Consider the following 18,213-nt stretch of genomic DNA (forward strand, 5'->3'; position numbering starts at 1 on the left):
AGTTAAGGGGAGGGGGAGCTGGGGAGAGAAACATCAATGTGAGAGAGACACAATGATTGGATGCCTCATGCACAAGCCCTGACCAAGACTGGTGGATCGATCCTGCAACTGAGGGACATGCCCTAGACTGGATTCCAACTTGAGACCCTTCAGTCCAGGGGCTGATGCTCTAACCACTGAGCCAAGCCAGCTAGGATGTGCTACTCGCTTTTGTATGGCCTGGGAGCTGTTAAGTCTTTACATTTTAAATGATTAAAACAATTTTTTAAAAGCATGACATTAAAACAACTCTATAGAATTCAAAGGACAGTGTCCATGAGTAAAGGGTCATTGGAGCACAGCCTTGCCTGTTTATTGACAGATGGCTAGGACCACCTCCTGCCCAGCGGCAGCATAGAGTCACTGCAACAGAGACTGCATGGCTTAACCATCCATGTTGGCATTTCTGCCGCTCCCTGCACAGATAGAGAGAAAGCCTCCCAGGTCTGGGCGGGCCCCCATCACAGTCACTTTCTGGCTAGTGGTTATGTCCCCATCCAGCCAGCTCTGCAGCCAGGTTGCCGGCCCCACCCCATCCCTCTCTGTGACTTTGCTGTCCAGGTCTCCCCTCTGTTCCATGTCCATCTGAGGGGAGAGTGAGGAAAGAGCTCTCCCAGGCCACACACAGAGTACGGGGAGCCTGGTCACGCTCCTCCAGGAACTACTCCAGGGTGACCATCCTCTGCTCCAGAGACACAGGGACCCCCAGGCCTGGGGCTGGGCCACACCCCTCTTCTGGATGCCTCCTGGTGGAGAGGCCCATTCTGGGTGGCGGTACTCCTGGCGGCTGAGGGTACTGCATTCTGGGGTGCTGGCATCGCGGAGCGCGGCAGAGTGCTGTGTCCTTGCTGGGCATCAGGTCCTCACTGTGGAAGCTCTCGGGCCTGCGGTGGAGCAGGCCGCGTCGGAGGAACCTGGTGTCAGGGTGAGGGGACACAGAGGGACACACGTCAGACTCTCACTCTCACTCACCTGCCTCCAGTGGGCTCTGCGCTGCCTCCTGCTCACAGAGCAGAGGAAGCCCTGCTGGGGAACCCAGAGCACACTTCTGCCAGGCTGGCATTGGGGATGTCAAGGACATGCTGTAATTCACTAGAAGTTCACAGTGGGGTGTAAAATCAAAATAAGGGAGGAGGAAATGCAGAACTCCTGCTAAAGCTGAAATTAGCAACAGCTGTGAGGCACCACACTGCTTAGCCCTTGGGACAGCGCAGACAGACCATCTTCTGCACCTTTAACAAGCTTAGACACAGTAAAGGAATCTCACTCACCCCATGTCCTCGGAGCACGATGGACCGGAACTCCCAGCCCTGTCCCCATCTGGAAGCTGCAGGAATTTAGACTCGGAGGAAGGGTAGCTCACCCTTGTGCTCAGAGCTGGTCAGTGAGGAGATTGGATCTGAACCCAAATCCGTGAAAACTCCCAGGCCTGAGCCTGAAACTGCATGATGTGCCCTATGGAGGCAAACCCATCAAGCTTTGAAAAGCTTGCTAATTGTCTTCTTTAAATCATACAGATAACCCCAAGACCGGAACGGAGATCCAAGGGCAATGGAAAGTGCCCAGAAGGAAGGCCGACTTACCCTTCAGGCCGCGAGGTGAGCGGTCACTGGAAGCATCCCTGCGGCTCTCTGAGCTGCCTGGCCGGGACCCTGGGAGGAAAGGACCACCCTGAACCAAAGGGCCGCTGACCCAGTCTAGCCCAGACTACGCCTTCTAGTCTGCAAAGAGGACAGAACAGAGCGATTCTGCCACAGCTCAGGGAGCGCCCTCAGAAGGACGGACCCGGGTTCTGGAGATGCCCCAGGAGGGGTCCCGCCTCCCCTGAGCGCCAGGCCCCGGGCACAGTGGGCATGGGCTGTGCTGGATGACAACCTGTGCTTCTGTGTCTGTGAGGTCTGGGGCTGGGGCTCAAACAGTGTTGTTAACAGAGGAAATTTCACACAGAATTCGGGTATAGACCAAACAGGGCGGCTCGGGAAAGCAAAGGGTTGGAGGGTTGGGGAGCCCACCCTTAGGACACATGGAGCTTCTAGAACATGTGGAAACACGCTGCCTAGACCAGGACAGTGGCACCTGGTGAGGGCGGGAGCCAGGACAGGGCAGAGTGTGAGCGCCCACGTGTGCACAATAGAGCTGGTGCCCGCTCTAGGGGCGGCTTCACCTCGGTGGTCTGAGGGGGCGGGTGCTGGGGCCTCAGGAGGAAAGACTCCCCTTCACTGGAGGGATGTAAGCAGGAGCCGCATGCTTAGGCCCCTAGGGGACACAGGGAAGGGGTGTTGAGGAACTGTGGGTCCCCATCCCGCTTCAGCATAACACCTCCACTTTCACCTCCTGTGCGTGCGGGACTTGCACACAGGCCTTACTTGAAGGAAAAGCACTGTTGATGCAAACAGCTGTGAGAACCCGGGCTGAAGGGCACCACACACAGCCCACTCCCCGTGCTGCCTGCGGTTGGGAACTCGAGCGCCCGGAACCGCTCACAGGGGCTGTCCTCTGAAGTCTAGCCGGCGGAGAACATAAGGCTGGAGAGTTAGCAGATCTGGAACATCCACGGGGATCCTGGGCCTTTTCTTAGACAGCCACCTCTGACTCTGGCCCAGCCCCTGGAGTCGTGGTCATGTCCAGGTCCTGGAGGAGGGAGGGACAGGTGGACCGTGCCCTTAGGGAGCCTGTGCCTGCCTGTCCTATCTCCCCCCTGTTTCTCCTGCCGGGACAGCCTCACACTCGGGACTCTATCTGACTTAACTTTAAGTCACACTTCCGCCTGCGCAATGACTGGGACTCCAAAGGACAGCAGTGTCCAGGCCTAAGGGCCATGCAGCACAGACAGCTGATACTTAGTATCCCGGGAGCCCCTCCCCCCTCCAGGGCCAGCTGCACCAAAAGCAGGGCCCTGAGAGCAACTCTCTCCCAGGGGCCTGGGCTCTCCAGGGCCTGGAGGAAGGAAAAGAAAAGAACCACCACCTGAGGGAGGATGCGGGCCCCCTAGAAACTGAGCCTGCACCAGCAGCTCCCCCCAGCAATGTCCAGAATCCATGGGCCACCAGTCACTGCTCTTCCCTAAGATGCCCTGTGCCTCAGGCCTGCCAGCTGCTCTCTGACAGCAGCCCTGGACCCTCTCCAAACTGACACCAGGGTCTCCATTTTGCAGACAGTTCTAGGTCCACCTGAGCGTGAGCACTGGGCTGCCAGGGAATCGCCGTGGGCAGTGCTCGGTGTGCAGTGTGAGGGGCCCTTGGGCAGGCTCCGCAGGCGTCTGGACAGGCCTGGGCTGTGGCTCAGCATGGGATCCAGGCTGAGACAGCCCGAGGGTTAGCCTGGAGGGGTGGGTCTGGAGCCACATAGGCCGCTGGCAGGCCCAGGGGAGGTGGTGCTCCTGGCTCCTACTGGAGCCCAGGCAGGGCTTCTGCTCTGCCGAGCCTGGGGGTCCTGACCGACTGCTGAGTGCCCACAAGGGACACAGAGCAAGCCCGCCCTAGTCGCACCCGTCACCATGACCCTGACACCCAACAGTCAGTGACTGTCATTTCAGTGTCTGCCCAGGAGCACAGAGGGACTCACCTCATCTTCTCCCAGGGGAGCTTCTGATTTGTAAACAAGAGGCAAGGTCCTGAAGCTGCCCCAGGCAGCCTTGAGGGCAGGGACCCTGTCTGTCTTTGCTGGGCTTGTCAAACCACGGTTATGCATGTCATAGCTTCCAGGTCCTGTGGGAGGTAAGATTATGAAAAATCATAACCCCATGTCTTCTCGTCAGGTTCGAACACCCTGGCACAGTCATTTTCAGCTCTTTCTGCTGTCCTCAGATATTTCCTCTCTAGCTTAGAAGCAGAATGTCTTTTTAAGTTTTCAGCTTTATTTCTCCCTTTCTGTTGCGTATTTTAAATTTCCGATTGCTCTTCCCCAAATGCTCCTTTTCATAGCATCCTGCTCTGGTTTCACTGTGCAGAGTGGCTTACTCTGAGGTCAGTATGGGCATTTTAAAGCTTCTGTCTCTGTGCCTAATGCCTGCTGGCTCTGTTGCTCTCACATTGGTTTGTCTCTGGTGTTGCAGGCGCTCCTCAGGTGTCCGGGGACCCTGACCTCTCATGGGCTCCCCTGGCAAGATGTGACCCGACTGCTCTGCTGGGAATATCTCCTGCTAGTCAGTTGCCTTGAAGAGGATGTAACGTCCCATCTATGGTGCGAGCACGCATGGCTACTGGCATCTGGGAGACATCCAACCTGTCCACTCCTTCTGAATCCCCTTGTTTTTCAGTCTAGGACACCTGCTCTCCACTCCATGGACTGGCCTCCAGTGCAGGGACCCTGTCAAGTCTCCTCCCTGTAGAATAAAACTCCAAAGTTGCCTGATTTTAGCTCAAACTCTGCTTCACCTCCGTTCGGGAGCCTCTTGGTGCCACCAATTCCTGAGCAGTGGTGTGGGTTCCAGGGCTCAGGCCCTAGTCTCCAGATGGCGGAGTTACCCTCCCAAAGTCGCACAGCTGTAGGCAAAGCTGAGCTCTGAACCTGTGTCTGTGGAACACCACACCTGCCCACAGCTTCACCCACCTGCTGACCACCTCTCAGTCTGAGAGGTGCCTCTTGCCCCTGTGAACCGGGATCTTTGTGAAGGACCTCGGGCCGAGATGCTCATCCCTCTTGGTGCTAGAGGGACCCGTGACTCACCGTGGGTGCGGACTGGGTGCCGGGATGTGGAGGTGGAGCTGGAAGGAGCTGCAGTTATGGCTGCGGATGAACTGGCCCCAGAGCCCAGTTCTGATGGCCAGGGCTTGGTGGCTGGGACAGTGGAGGCATCCGTGTGCTCAAGACTGCCTCTTGGTGGGGCCACTCCCTTTGGTATGAGGTCCCCAGGGCCTGGAGCAGAGAAGGACAGTGAGAAATGGGGCTGCAAAATCCCATGCCAAAATGGGGCGATCACAATGAGGCCTAGAAGCAGAGGCAGCAGGGCCCAGGGAGCCCAGGGACAAAGCTGGGCTGTGTGCCCCATGGGCTGGGGTCTAAGGGGAGGCCCCTGAGATGGAGGCCCCGGGCGGCTGGCCCTGGCTCTACCCATGGCTCACAGTGTGAGACCCCAGCAGCTGGGAGAGAATAAAGGATGAGCTCAGGAGGCTCAACAGAATGTTGGTAAAAGTCCAACACATTAACTACTGGGCCCACCTGCCGTGTCACTCAATCCCTGATGTAAGAAGACCAGGCCTGTGGCTGCTCAGGACCACTCCCGACCTGTGGTCCAGGCCCTCAAGGACCAGGATGTGCACCCTCCCAATAGGCTTCCCTTATGTATTGTACAGTGTCCTGCCCCAGGCAGCTGGAGGGGTATGGACCCGGAGCCACGCCCACTGTGGGGATTCGGGCCCCTCCACACTCTCCTAGGACCTGCCCCCCTGCTCCTCAGCCACCCAGTGTCTGGACTCACAGGGAAGTTGTAAGCACCTAAGCCTTGCAACTTGAAATCAAGGGAAATATTAGATTCTGAAGGATAACCTTGATGAGAAGCAAGATTCAAGTCTGGTGGGATGAATCTGACAGGCGTCCACAGTGTGAGGTCAGCGTGAGGAGCGGCGGAGAGGCGGAGGTGCCATACAGCAGCCAGGGCAGAGAGACCGCGTTTCCAACAGCATGCTGGGCAGGCAGGCGGGGGACCAGCACGTGGCAGACCAGGAGTCAGAGCGGTGCATGCCATGAAGTCAGTGCCACATTAACTGACAGCAACAGTTCAACAGTCACCCATTTACTTTTATGGTGACCTTGTGTTTATAGTGACAGTGGTTTTCCACTCACAGTACTGATAAACATCTTCCCTTTTAAAGTGGAAATGGCAAGTCGATTCAAGGGAAAGCATGCAATAAACATACAGGTGATACAGACTTTGCAAAATCATGGAGATGGTATGAGGATGGCTGAAGACAGAAAACAATGCAGTAACTAAAGGCCTCTGTGGACCAGCGCTCCCGGCTGATGGTGACTGTGAGCTGATGTCCTGTCTGTCCACTGCTGGCCTCACAGCAGCACCCAGGACGTCAGAGGACCTCAGCACGGTCCTACAACGTCACTCTGAGCTGAACCCTGGCTCAGCAACATCGATCCAGTTACTTGAGATGCTGAGTGGAGCGGTAAATTCTTCAAAACACAGAACACATCTAAAAAGGGACTGCTCCGCAAAAGCCAAGATTCTGAGCTCTGACACAGGAAGTGGAGAAAAGGGCAGCAGGTTTAAAGTTAGCTGCCCACAAATGAGTCTTAAAAATATCTCACTTGACAGGGACCACAGAGTTTCGGAAGCCTAGTGACTGCTGATCAGTTCTGCGCTGCACAGGGTCATGGTCTCTAAGCTTGCAGGTGCGAGAGATGGGGGGCAACGGGCCCCAGACTCACTTAGCATGGACACCCTGGCCCAGGGACCTGGGCGTGGATGCCCGAGGCTCCCCTCACACTGGCTGCGCTGGAGTACTGTCTAGAGGCTTGGACAACTGGTCTCTTTTGAAGTCAGAATCCACGTTGGTACTTTAAGCTTGGCTTGGAATTTGGGTCAGGAGGAGGGGTCCACTATGGGTCATCTGACCTTTAGTTACTGTTTTCCTGTTTGTTTGAAATTCAGGCATGAAGGGGGGTACATCAGGAAGACACTGCTGAAGGGAAAGGATTAGGAATCCCCCGTGTCTGAGAAAGGGAGGGGCTAGTCAGAAGCGGGTGCGATGTCAGAGGAGGACCAGAACCTCAGGCGTGTAGAGAAAGCCGGGCGGGCAGATAGAGACTTGGCCTTGTCCTCACTTCCACTTCTCCAAAAGCGATTCTTTTTGCGCTGAGTTGCTAAATTGTTAAACCCCCGGATAACACAAGAGAGGAAGGAAAAACAGAACAAAACAGCAAATAAATAAAATGAGTCATAACAAATGACTACATTAGCTAAATGTTCTTGGGAGATCAGAGTCCTGTCCTGCCCAGGAGAGTTGGAAACTATACCCACGGCACAACCAGAATCAGGACTCGGTGAACCGTTATGCCCTGACTCCACTTAATTCATTTAGTGGCATCCTTCTGCCAAAGCTTTACTGAGCATGTGAGAAGGATTCTATATTGCTCTAGGAGCTGATGCCTTAGACTATTTTTCAATGTCAATGTGTTAATTAAATAAAAATTTTTATTAGTTTAGAACCTGGTTTTCTTACTCCTCCACCCTAACGACAAGCTCCCTGACAACTTGGCTCACACACAACTAACTCCTGCTCCTGTTCAAAGATCTTGGGACACTTCCTGGGATGCTTCTGGCTGCTGCGACAGGATAGTCTGAGCTGCTCACTGATAATCCTTGTACATCTAACACAGCCTCTTATGGAAGGATGTGTTTGAAATACCTCTGTTTCATACCAAAACACTGTGAACACATCAAGAATTATTCCCATTTGGATCCCTCCGCATCTTCTCCTGCAAACCTACACTTCGTGACCTTTGAATTATGGAGTCTTCTCAGAGCAGACAATTGGCCTAACTTCCTGAACATGTCATGTAAATGGGAATAACTGGTTTATCCGATTTCTGATTTAGGATTCAAGTCCATAGCAGGACCCCTGTTATTTTTCTTTCCACAGCGTCACCTGGTGGCCACAGCTCACACCACAGGAGAAAAGACCCACTATGCAATGTTCCAGGCTTGGTCAGCACCTTCAGGGACCAAAGCAGCTTTAACTGCAGGCAGTGCTCACAGTGGTTATGAGTTCAGGCTCCGTAATCTGTCAGCCCCGAGTTTGGATCCCAGCTCCATCCCGTATCCTCTGGGCAAGTGCTTAACCTTGTCAAGCCTCACTTGCCCAGCCCTGCAAAGGGGATAGGAATCGTGGCTGCCTCACATGGCAGTTGGAACTAAAGGAGAGACATAAAGTGGGAAACTAGCTAAAGGTGCTGAGCCCAGAAAGAGCACCTATTACATGGCTGCCGTTACTAATGTCTACCACTGACCTGCTCATTCAGGGATCCAAACAGTTGTTTGTTTTGTTAATCCTCACCCGAGTATATTTTTTCCAGAGAGAGTGGAAGGGAGGGGCAGTCAGAGAGAGAAACATCTATGTGAGAGAGACACATGGATTGGGTGCCACCCACACACCTCGACCGGGCCGGGCATTCACCCTGCAACTGAGGTACGTGCCCTTGACTAGAATCAAACCCTGGACTCTAGTCTGAGGGCCAACCCTCTAACCACTGAGACAAACTGGCCAGGGCAGTCAAACATCTTTTCTCTGAAAGTTTTGCTAGCTCAGTTAGGCTGATTATCGTTAATTAAGTCAACTTAGAGAATCACACAAGTGGGGGTGGTGAATGTAAAAAAAGGTATGTAGCCTGAATGAAAACCCGAGGCCAAGACGCCTCTAGATCCATGTTAGTAAGCTTCAATATCATTTACCTGCATGTGAGCGTTTTACCTAATCAACTCCTGTAAAGACTGGGAATGCAAGCATGAGTCCCAAACACTGGTATGGATGCGTGTGCACACTTTGTTTTTTGCGTTTCGAGGGACACACCAGGACCTGCCGTGGTGACTGTCACCCAGAAAGGCGTGTGCACAGGTCACACTCAGAAGGCGCTGGTCACGGGCCCTCGGTGCTTTCACAGCCGCCCCTGAGAGGGCCCGAGTCCCAGGTATGGGCTGGTCTCAGGAAGTCCTGGTGTCCTTCATAAATGTAAATTCTCAGGGTGCACGTTTGGCAGGCTTATAGGTAAGTCATGTAGGACATGATATTTAAAAGTAAACTTGAAAACTAAACCATGTTTAAGGCAAGTAAGATGCACTTTCCCCCTCTCCCAAACCTTAACATCCCTGAAATCAGGATGCAGCTTCGAGCCTGTCTCACAGTCACTGTTGGCCAGGTGGCAATTCTGACAAAATCGTCATGGCCACAACCCATTTATCTTCCTTTTATGTGAGCACCCTTGTCCTGACAGCCTCTTAGAGTCCATGAAATACATACAGCACATGCAACTAGAAATCCACTTCAGAACTTAAGGCGACTCCACACGACAACCCTGAATGACGAGTACAGTGCACCCCGTGGTGGCAGGACTCAAGGCCACATCAGGCTGGAGAAGAAACCGGACCCGCTTTTCAAAGTGACAGAACGATCAGAGCCACAGGAGGCCTTGCTGGAGACCTTGCCGCTGTCCATGACGTGCTGAATGCACCGCGGAGCCCCCTACAGAAACGGCCTATTGTAGGCCGGAGGAAACCGGGAACCCAAACACATCCGCAGTGGAGCTTGTCTCTGCGGCAACTGTGTGGATATGCGAGGCCCTCCCACAGTGTCCATGATGCGTGAGGCTCCTCATGCTAAAGGACCTGAATTGTTCTGGGACGAAAGTGCAGCCACACTGACGGGGTTTACATTTTCTACTTGGGTGTTCACATACCTCAGGAGGCAGATGTGCATGTGTGGAGCACGCCCCCTTCAGGCTCATACACACACACACACACTCACACACACTCACACACACAAACACACACACACACGTGCGCACCCAGCATGCACTGGCAGTGTCCTTGGTTCTCCCCTGTCCCTGAGGGCGACCTGAGATGCTCCCCTTCACTTCCTGCCTGCAGCCAGGTCCGCCCCCCTACCTTTTCCCTTGTGCCCCCTGCGGGCGTCTTGCTCTTCTGTCCACTTTGAGCAGCATGGGTTGGCCTCCAGGGGCTCCAGCTGCGATTGAAGAGGCTGAGAACTACTGGGCAAGGCCTGGTCTGGTTGTTCTCTGGAACCCCCTTTCTTTCCTTTGATGAATTTCATAATTGCTTTGGCTCCAATCCAGCGCTTCTTCCTGTAAGAGGAAGGATTTTAGGACACAGCCAACCCTCACTGCCTCCCCGGGTGCCCTACGTGAGCTGGGATTTCCTTCACCAGCCTGGGAAGGCTGCGGTTAATCTGGTTCAGAATGAGGGTACTCTTCGCCATCACCACGATCATCCCACCTGGGGCTCAGGAGGGGGCACACACTGTGCAGTTAATTCGCACTGACCCAGGGATGGTGAAGCCTTCCTCGGGGCAGGAACCCACACTAGCCCCTCGGGAAAACAGAACCTCCAACCCAGCTCTCAGCTCTCCATTACTGTGCCAAGTGCAGGAAGCGGTGCTGTGCTGACCTAATCATGCTGGTTGGCAAAATTCCACCAAAATGCCATTTTCAGAAAGGGTCAGGGACCTCCTCATTTTCTGTTAGAGTTAATAATACGTGGAATAGGCTGGTATACTCTGGCTGTTCCCGGCATTGAGGAGTCTGGGTGAGGGGAAGAGGGCAGGAGAGTGGGCTGCTTCAAGTAGAAACAGTGAACCTGGGCGGGAGCCCAGTGGTTGGAGTGTCGGCCTGAGCACTGAAGGGTGGTGGGTTTGATTCCCCCGTCAAGGGCACATACCTGGGTTGCAGGTTCGATCCCTGGTCCCGGTCGAGGTATGTGCAGATGGAAACCAATTGATGTCTCTCTCTCACATTGATGTCTCTCTCTTTCTCTCTCTCTCTCTCCCCTTCTCCTACCTCCCTCACCTCCCTCCCTCCCTTCTACTCTCTTCTAAAAATCAATGGGAAAAATATCCTCGGGTGAGGATTAAAAAAATAATAAATAAAAACAGTGAATGTAAAGGTAATACATTGCAGCTCACAGGGTATGAGGCATTCTAATGTCACAAGGACCACAGCTGGGTTCTGATCCTGGCTCTGCCACGAAACAGCACTGTGCTTACACAAGCCACTCCATTTCCTCATCGGTGCCTCAATTTCCCTGTCAACAGCAGGGTCAGGCGGAGGTTCTGAAATTCTGTGGTTCTGTGATTTCTACAGAGAGGCCCTGCCGGATTCATGGGGATTTGACCTCAAGGCTGGGCTGGGACAGGACAATGGGAAGTCCAGCTCCTGGGCTCAGGCCCGGGCCCAGGGGAAGCCCTGCTGGACGGAGGCCGGCAGTCCCAGGGACTGAGTCGGCCCTCCACCGGGGCTGCTGCTCTCTGCAGAAGGGAACTTGTTTGTGAACCTGCCCTGGGGGGTCCAGTGAACCCAAAGGAATGGAGGTCCGAACAAAAGGTTCCTGTGCTTGAAGACGGGGATGCGGGTCCAGGTGTCTGACCCAAGCTTCCTTCCCAAAACAGAAACATGGTTTTCTAGGTCCTGCAATCTTGAGACCAAACCTGATACGCCTGCTTTAGTGGCTCTAAAAGCCCAGACTCTCTGCCCCTTACATTGGCTCCTGGCCAGCTGGCCTTCACCGTCCCTCATAGGATAACCCTGAGTAAGGAGGGTGGGACCGAAAGAGACTAAATTTGTTCCGTGCTGGGAGGGACCTGCACACAGGGCAGCTGCCATACAGCGGAAGGTACGGGCCCAACAAACTGGTCACTGCTCTAGATGCTACAGCTTCCCTACTCGTGAAAGAGCAAGCTTCTGTTCTGTGTGTAAGTTACTGACGCTTAGATCAACTCACTTCTTTGGCGCTGGATCGTGGAACTTGTGCTGAGCCATGCTTTTTTCTCCCAGTCTTTCATTTTGTCTCTGTAAGTCATTTACTTTGTCTCTAATAGAGGAGAGAGAGAAACAATCTGGTTTTTAAAATTGACTCATCAGCCCCGCCTGGGACCTGGCCCAGAAGGAACTGGTGTGTTTCTGGGACTCAGACATCACAGTGCTCATGGCCACCATGACCACCGAGTTGGGACTTTGGGGGTGGAAGCAGGTGACGTGGGTCCAGGATGCCTAGCACATCGAGGGGACCAGCTGAACACCTAGGATCAGGCTGTCTGTCAGGAGAGCAGACCCCCAACCATCTGAAACTCAAGCTGGGGAACCCCGAGGATTCCGGCCAGGTCAGCTCAGGGTGTTGGGCACTCGGGTCGGACACAGGGCTAGGCTAGCTCCTGTGGGTGCAGACCAACGATGCCTTTAGTGGTGTGGAGTGGGGAGGGGGGGTCTTCCCTCTGTGAGTTAGACGGGCATCAGGTGAAAAAGGTCAGTTTAGCAAAGTCAGACCTCCGACCTGGACCCACTGCAATGTTGGGCTTCTGCTCACACTTCCAGGGAAGGAAACTCAAAGCCTTTCGGGGGCCAGACAGAGAAGATAAGGAGCAGAGCTTCCTGGGAGGACCGGAGGGGGGTGTGGCCTGCGGCGAGGCTGAGTGCACAGTGCCACGTGGGACCTAACGCAGGGCCTGCAATCTGAGCCTCGCTCTCCATGTGGCGGAGCTTCTGATTGCCTTTCCCGAAGGCTCCAGAAGCCCCGGCTCTGAAGCAAAATCTCTTAATTTCTAAGTGTGGAAGTCAGTTCACATTTTCAAAAACACAGAAAGGACCAGAGAGACACCTCTTAAACCTTGGGCTGCCAGAGGACACCCCTGCTCCTGGGAGAGGGAGCCTGGCCTTCCTGAAGCAGACGGCATGGCATGCTTTCATTCTGTGTGTCTAGGAGCCGTGCACGCAGTGCTCTCTGTACAGCGTCCCCCACTGGGCAGCCGGCTTTGGTCCTCTTCCTGCCTCTCCTCACCCATGTGGCCATGAGAGCTCAGACCCCTGCTTTCCTTGCTTGAAAGTGAGTCCTCGGCATCGAGGCAGCTGCTCAGGCTCCTTAGGTCATAAGGTGCCCAGGCCCCACCTAATCCGAGGGCTTTCCTGCGAGTTCACCACGAAGTGAGCCCCCGTGAAAAGTGATCGCTTGCTAACCACTGGGCCCTTGGCCCCTGACCTGCTCTGCTCCCAGCGCCCTTGGCTCAGCCTCTGTTCTTCTAGTCTGTGTTATTCTGTTCCACGGCCGACCCCCAGCCCCACAAACTCATGGCCCAGCTATCCTAGGGCTGGGGAAGTCTCAGCTTAGAGCAGGCTCAGGAAGCCTGCCCACTCCCTGGCCCCCTGCAGATACTTTCCATGCAAAACCATCATCAGATCATCCCAAGAACAGATTAAGACACGTCAGGCAGGGGGCAGCGTCTCTGAAAAGCCAACAAAGCCAACCACCCCTACTTGCAGAAATCTAGAACCATTCCAGGGAAAGCGAGAGAAGGTTGCGCTGGTAACATGGTCTGTCCCCTTGCCCTGGGTACACCACTGCACCCAGGGGGTTCTCTGCTGCCCAGAGGGCACGGTCTAGTCCTGGAGCTGGAAGCCACGCCCCCTCTGTTGAAGGGCATCCATCAGCCCACACCCCTCCCACGTACTGCTGCTGCTCCTGGTGGTGCTGGTCCTTGTCCTCCATGTCCTCCTGGAGAAGCCTCTGGTTCTGCTCATTCAACCTGTGGACTTGGCACTGGAGGTGACGGTTTTCTCTCTCCAACTTCCCCTTGAGACTGGAGAGCCGCTAAAACACAGATGGACAATGTCTCAAACACCACACGCTCCGTGATTCCACTGCTGGGAATCTACTTCCAAAAGAAGAAACAGACCACATGCACAAAGATGGCCTCTTTGGTATTGTCTGTGTCAGCTGGAATGACCAATGTGGCCAATGCCATGGAGACAGACAAGCCTTCTGCCACTGCACCTTCCAATCAGGCAGCCGTTGGCCACGTGTGGCCGCTGAGCACTGAAAACGCAGCCAGGCCGAAACCGGTTTGGCTCAGTGGATAGAGCGTCAGCCTGCAGACTGAAAGGTCCCAGGTTCGATTCCGGTCAAGGGCATGTACCTTGGTTGCGGGCACATCCCCAGTAGGGGGTGTGCAGGAGGCAGCTGATTGATGTTTCTCTCTCATCGATGTTTCTAACTTTCTATCTCTCTCTCTTCTTCTCTGTAAAAAAAAATCAATAAAATATATATTAAAAAAAAAAAAAAAAAAAGAAAACGCAGCCAGTCTGAGCTGAGACGGGCCATAAGTGCAAAATACATAATAGGTTCTGAGGTCTTATTAACAATTAAACACTAATGTAAAGTATCTCATTAATAAGCTGCCCGACGCTATGGCTCAGTTGGTTGGTTGTCAACCCATGCACCAAGAAATCAGCAGTTTAATTCCTGATCAAGGTACATGGCTGGGTTGCAGGCTTCATTCCCCAGTAGAGGGCATGCAGGGGCAGCTGATTGATGTTTCTCTCAAAAAATCAGTAAAAACACCATTTAAAAATCCCACTAATAAACTTTTGGAGTTACATGTGACATTTTAGATATAATCCTATCTAATAAAAGAGTAATATGCAAATTGACCATCATTCCACACACAAGATGGCAGCCCCCATGTGGACACAAGATGGCCAGCAGGGGAGGGCAGTTGGGAGGGACCAGACCTGCAGGGGAGGGCAGTTTTGGGGGAGATCAGGCCTGCAGGGGAGGGCAGTTAAGAGTGATCGGGCCAGCAGATGAGGGCAGTTGGGGGTACTAGGCCTGCAGAGAAGGACAGTTGGGGGGAACCCAGGCCTGCAGGTGAGGGCAGTTGGGGGGGACCAGGCCTGCAGAGGAGGGCAGTTTGGGGTGACCAGGCCTCCAGGGGAGGGCAGTTGGGAGGAACAAGGCTAGCAGGAGAGGGCAGTTAGAGGTGACCAGGCCTGCAGGGTAGGGCAGTTGGGGGGGGGCGGGTGACCAGACCGGCAAGGAGGGCAGATAAGGGTGACCAGACTGGCAAGGGAGGGCAATTAGGGGTGACCAGGTCAGTAGGGGAGGGCAGTTGGGGGCAACCAGGCCTTCAGGGGAGGGGAGTTAGGGGCAATTGGGGTGTCAGGAAAGCAGTTAGGCATAGATCAGGCTGTCAGGGGAATGGTTAGGGGGGGATCAGGCTGGCAAGAAAGGGCAGTTAGGTGTGACCAGGTCAGCAGGGGAGGGCAGTGAGGGGTAACCAGGCCTGCAGGTGAAGGAAATTGGGGGCGACCAGGCTGGCAGGGGAGGGCCATTAGGGGCAACCAGTCCAGCAGGGGAGGGCAGTTAGGGTGACCAGGCTGACAGGGAAGGGCAATTAGGGACAATTGGGCTGTCAGGGAAGCAGTTAGGCATAGATCAGGCTGGCAGGCAGAAGCAGTTAGGGGCAATCAGACAGGCAGGCAGGCGAGCCTTTGGGAGCCAGCAGTCCTGGATTGTGAGAGGGATGTCCATCTGCCCAGTGGGATCGGGCCTAAACGGGCAGTTGGGCATCCCTCAAGCGGTCCCAGAATGGAGAGGGTGCAGGCTGGGCTGAGGGACACTCCCCTATGCACGAATTTCATGTACTGGGCCTTTAGTAGTTAAATAAAATAGACCATTCCATTAATCCCACTGTCTCCTCTTACTTTTGAATATGGCTACTATAAAGTTGAGCATTAATGCGCTGGCCTGCATTATATTCCTGTTGGACATCTCTGCTCTAGGCAGGGTTGGCACGCTGTTCCTGTCAAGAGCGAGGCACTAAATCTGTGAGGCTTTCCAGGCCCACAGTGGTCTCTGCTGCAACTGTTCAACTCTGTTACTACGGCAGGAAAGGGCCGGAGATACAATGTACAGGCCTGGGTGTGGCTGTGTTTAAATATCAACCCAAAAGTCTTTACTCGAAGACACGGGCTTTTAAATTTCATATCACTTTCACTTGCCACCAAATATCATCCTACTTTTGATTTTCCCCAACCATTAAACACTGTGGAAGCTATCCTTGGTTCACAGCCTGACACAAGCAGGCGTGGGGCTGGACCTGAATTTGGGGCTGAGGCTGGCCAGCTCCTGCTCTAGAATATCATCGCGGTTGGTGAGCAGGAAAGTCCCCAGTTTTGGCTTCATACAAATGGAGTTCCAAACCGCTACTTCAGAAGGACAAGAATGGGAACCCAGCTCACAGATCATTGTGAGAATTAAATGAGATGACACAGAGAGCAGAGTGCTTAGCCGAGAGGATGGAAATAAAACGGTACTCGGCTGTTTCCATGTACCGCCCCGACCCTGCAAAAAGCAAAGATCCGGGGAAAGGTGTTCTGTAGCACACCGCTGCCAGTCATGGTGTTCATCCCAGCCACAAGCCTCTGGCTTCCCCTCCGCCCCTGTGTGACATTCACACACACCCTTTGAGCAGAGATGCCAATGAGGACTCATTCAGACCAGGCTGAGCCCAAGGCGTCAGCCCAGGGATAAGACCCATCCAGGGTGCTGTGCCCTCCAGCCCCAGGCCTCACCTGGCAGTGGTTGTCCAGCTCCGTCAGCGAGATGTCCATGCTCTGTAGCTCCTCCCTCAGCCAGTTGCACTGCGCCTGCCAGCAGTTTACCTCCAGCTGCCTGTCGTTCAGGGAGGTTTGCAGCTTCTTGGTGTGGGTCTGCAGCTCCTCCTGCTCCCCCTTCAGACCCTTGCACTGGGCCTGCCAGCGGTTCACCTCCAGCTGTGTGTCGTTCAGGGAGGCTTGCAGCTCCTTGGTGTGGGTCTGCAGCTCCTCCTGCCCCCCTTTCAGTCCCTCATACAGGGCCTGCCAGTGAATCACCTCCAGCTGTGTGTCCTTTAGGGAGGTTTGCATCTCCTTGGCCTGGGCGTACAGCTCCTTGCTAAGGGCTTGCTGCTCCATGGTGAGGGCTTGCAGCTTCTCCTGCTCCCGCTTCAGCCCCTTGTACCGGGCCTGCCAGCGGTTCACCTCCAGCTGCCTGTCTTTCAGGTTGGTTTGCAGCTTCTTGGTGTGGGTCTGCAGCTGCTCCTGCTCCCCTTTCAGTCCCTCATACAGGGCCTGCCAGCGGTTTGCCTCCAGCTGCATATCCTTCAGGGAAGTTTGCAGCTCCTTGGTGTCGGCATACAGCTCCTTGGCTTGCAGCTCCTTGGTGAGAGTTTGTAACTGCTCCTGCTCCCCCTTCAGCCCCTTGTACCGGGCCTGCCAGCGCTTCACCTCCAGCTGCTTGTCTTTCAGGTTGGTTTGCAGCTCCTTGGTGAGGGTTTGCAGCTGCTCCTGCTCCCCCTTCAGCTCCTTGTACCGGGCCTGCCAGCGGTTCATCTCCAGCTGCCTGTCATTCAAAGACGTTTGCAGCACCTGGGTGTAGATCTGCAGCTCCTCCTGCTCCCCCCTCAGCCAGTTGCACTGGTCCTGCCAGCAGTTCATCTCCAGCTGCTTGTCGTTCAGGGTGGTTTGCAGCTTCTTGGTGTGGGTCTGCAGCTCCTCCTGCTCCCGCTGCAGCTGCTGGTGCAGGAAATGGGCCCTGGGGGTGGAGAGACACAGGGCCGAGGACTGAGGAGCACTCCTAGGCTCTGCCCCAGTTGTGCAACCTTAATCAAAACCACAGCCTCTCTGGGCCTCAGTGTTTTGTTTTGTTTTTCACTCGTTAATGAAGGGTTGAACAAAATCAGCAGTTTTCAAACTGTTTTCATTAGGGTTCTAGGAGGCTACCCCAGGTGCCACACTGTGGGCTGGGGGAGACAGGACAGGCAGGCTCGGACACCACTTCCACAGAGCATCCCTGTAGAAGGCCTTTCTATGGGAGGCTTTGGCACAGCTGCCTACTTGGAAAAAGGGTTCTTTGATTCAAACACTTAAACACTGAATCAGAACATCTTTGCTCTAAGATGCTATGTCTATGCTCAGCTCTTCTCCCCAATTCCAAGCTCCTTTCTATTTTCAACACCTGAAATAAACACAATAGGAGATTCTGCAGTGTTATGTAAACTCACTGAAATGATCACCATCATCATCATCATCAGAACCCGACTGGGATTCCTGGGGGAAGATTTAGACCTAAAAGCTCCTAAGACCAGAGGCTCATGGACTCAATTTGAACAGAGGTGTGTGAAGTTTGGCCCACACAGCTTTTTAAAAAAATTTTTAACATTTATTTTATTTCATTTTAAAGTGTGTATGGTTCTATTAACTGATGTCTCTCCAATAAAGTCAACTACAAAAAATAAAATAACATAAAGAAAGCAAACAGAAAAAGATGAAAAGATTCCTCCGTTGTTGTCCTGTGAATACTCCCGGGTTTAGGTTTAAGGGTCCCCGGCCTCAAAAATGTTTCCAGGTCCCCCTGGTCCTCTGTCCCGCCCAAACAAGCAGCTTTTCTTTTTTAAACAAACAAACAAAGTAAGTAGTTTATCGGCATTCAAAAATTTTAAGTTTCACATCAACATTCAGATATCTTTTCCTCAGGGGAAAAATAAAAAAAGCATAAAGAAAGATGACCTGCAGCCTGGCCTGCCTCCCAGCTGACAGTCTGGGTGTGCTCTCCACCAGGGCCTGGTCTATCGCTGACTCTCCTTCCCCGCCTGCTAGACCTACCAGGCCACTGCAGGCAGCTGAGTT

General features: G+C 53.9%; 1 protein-coding gene and 1 long non-coding RNA gene across 2 annotated transcripts in view; both read right to left on the reverse strand.

Moving 5' to 3' along the window:
- Nucleotides 1–327: 327 nt before the first annotated feature.
- LOC307111609 lies at nucleotides 328–1,716 on the reverse strand. The gene is made up of 3 exons (XR_013814606.1): nucleotides 1,623–1,716; nucleotides 1,311–1,494; nucleotides 328–953 (listed from the first exon to the last, which is right to left on the reverse strand). It is a non-coding gene; the product is annotated as an uncharacterized lncRNA (long non-coding RNA).
- A 652-nt stretch (nucleotides 1,717–2,368) lies between these two features.
- The window catches only part of LOC307111974 (uncharacterized protein), a gene marked incomplete at its 5' end in the record, with an annotated part of 49,572 nt that continues 33,727 nt past the window's right edge, over nucleotides 2,369–18,213 (reverse strand). The window contains 7 exons of the mRNA XM_079792241.1: nucleotides 2,369–2,670; nucleotides 3,604–3,746; nucleotides 4,708–4,896; nucleotides 9,650–9,846; nucleotides 11,498–11,587; nucleotides 13,218–13,357; nucleotides 16,120–17,119. Coding sequence (XP_079648367.1) covers nucleotides 2,614–2,670; nucleotides 3,604–3,746; nucleotides 4,708–4,896; nucleotides 9,650–9,846; nucleotides 11,498–11,587; nucleotides 13,218–13,357; nucleotides 16,120–17,119 — 1,816 coding nt within the window. The 3' untranslated portion in view covers nucleotides 2,369–2,613. The remainder of the gene's footprint in view (nucleotides 2,671–3,603; nucleotides 3,747–4,707; nucleotides 4,897–9,649; nucleotides 9,847–11,497; nucleotides 11,588–13,217; nucleotides 13,358–16,119; nucleotides 17,120–18,213) is intronic.

This window comes from Cnephaeus nilssonii (genome assembly GCF_951640355.1).
Source record: "Cnephaeus nilssonii genome assembly, chromosome: 15".
Classification (NCBI taxonomy): domain Eukaryota; kingdom Metazoa; phylum Chordata; class Mammalia; order Chiroptera; family Vespertilionidae; genus Cnephaeus; species Cnephaeus nilssonii.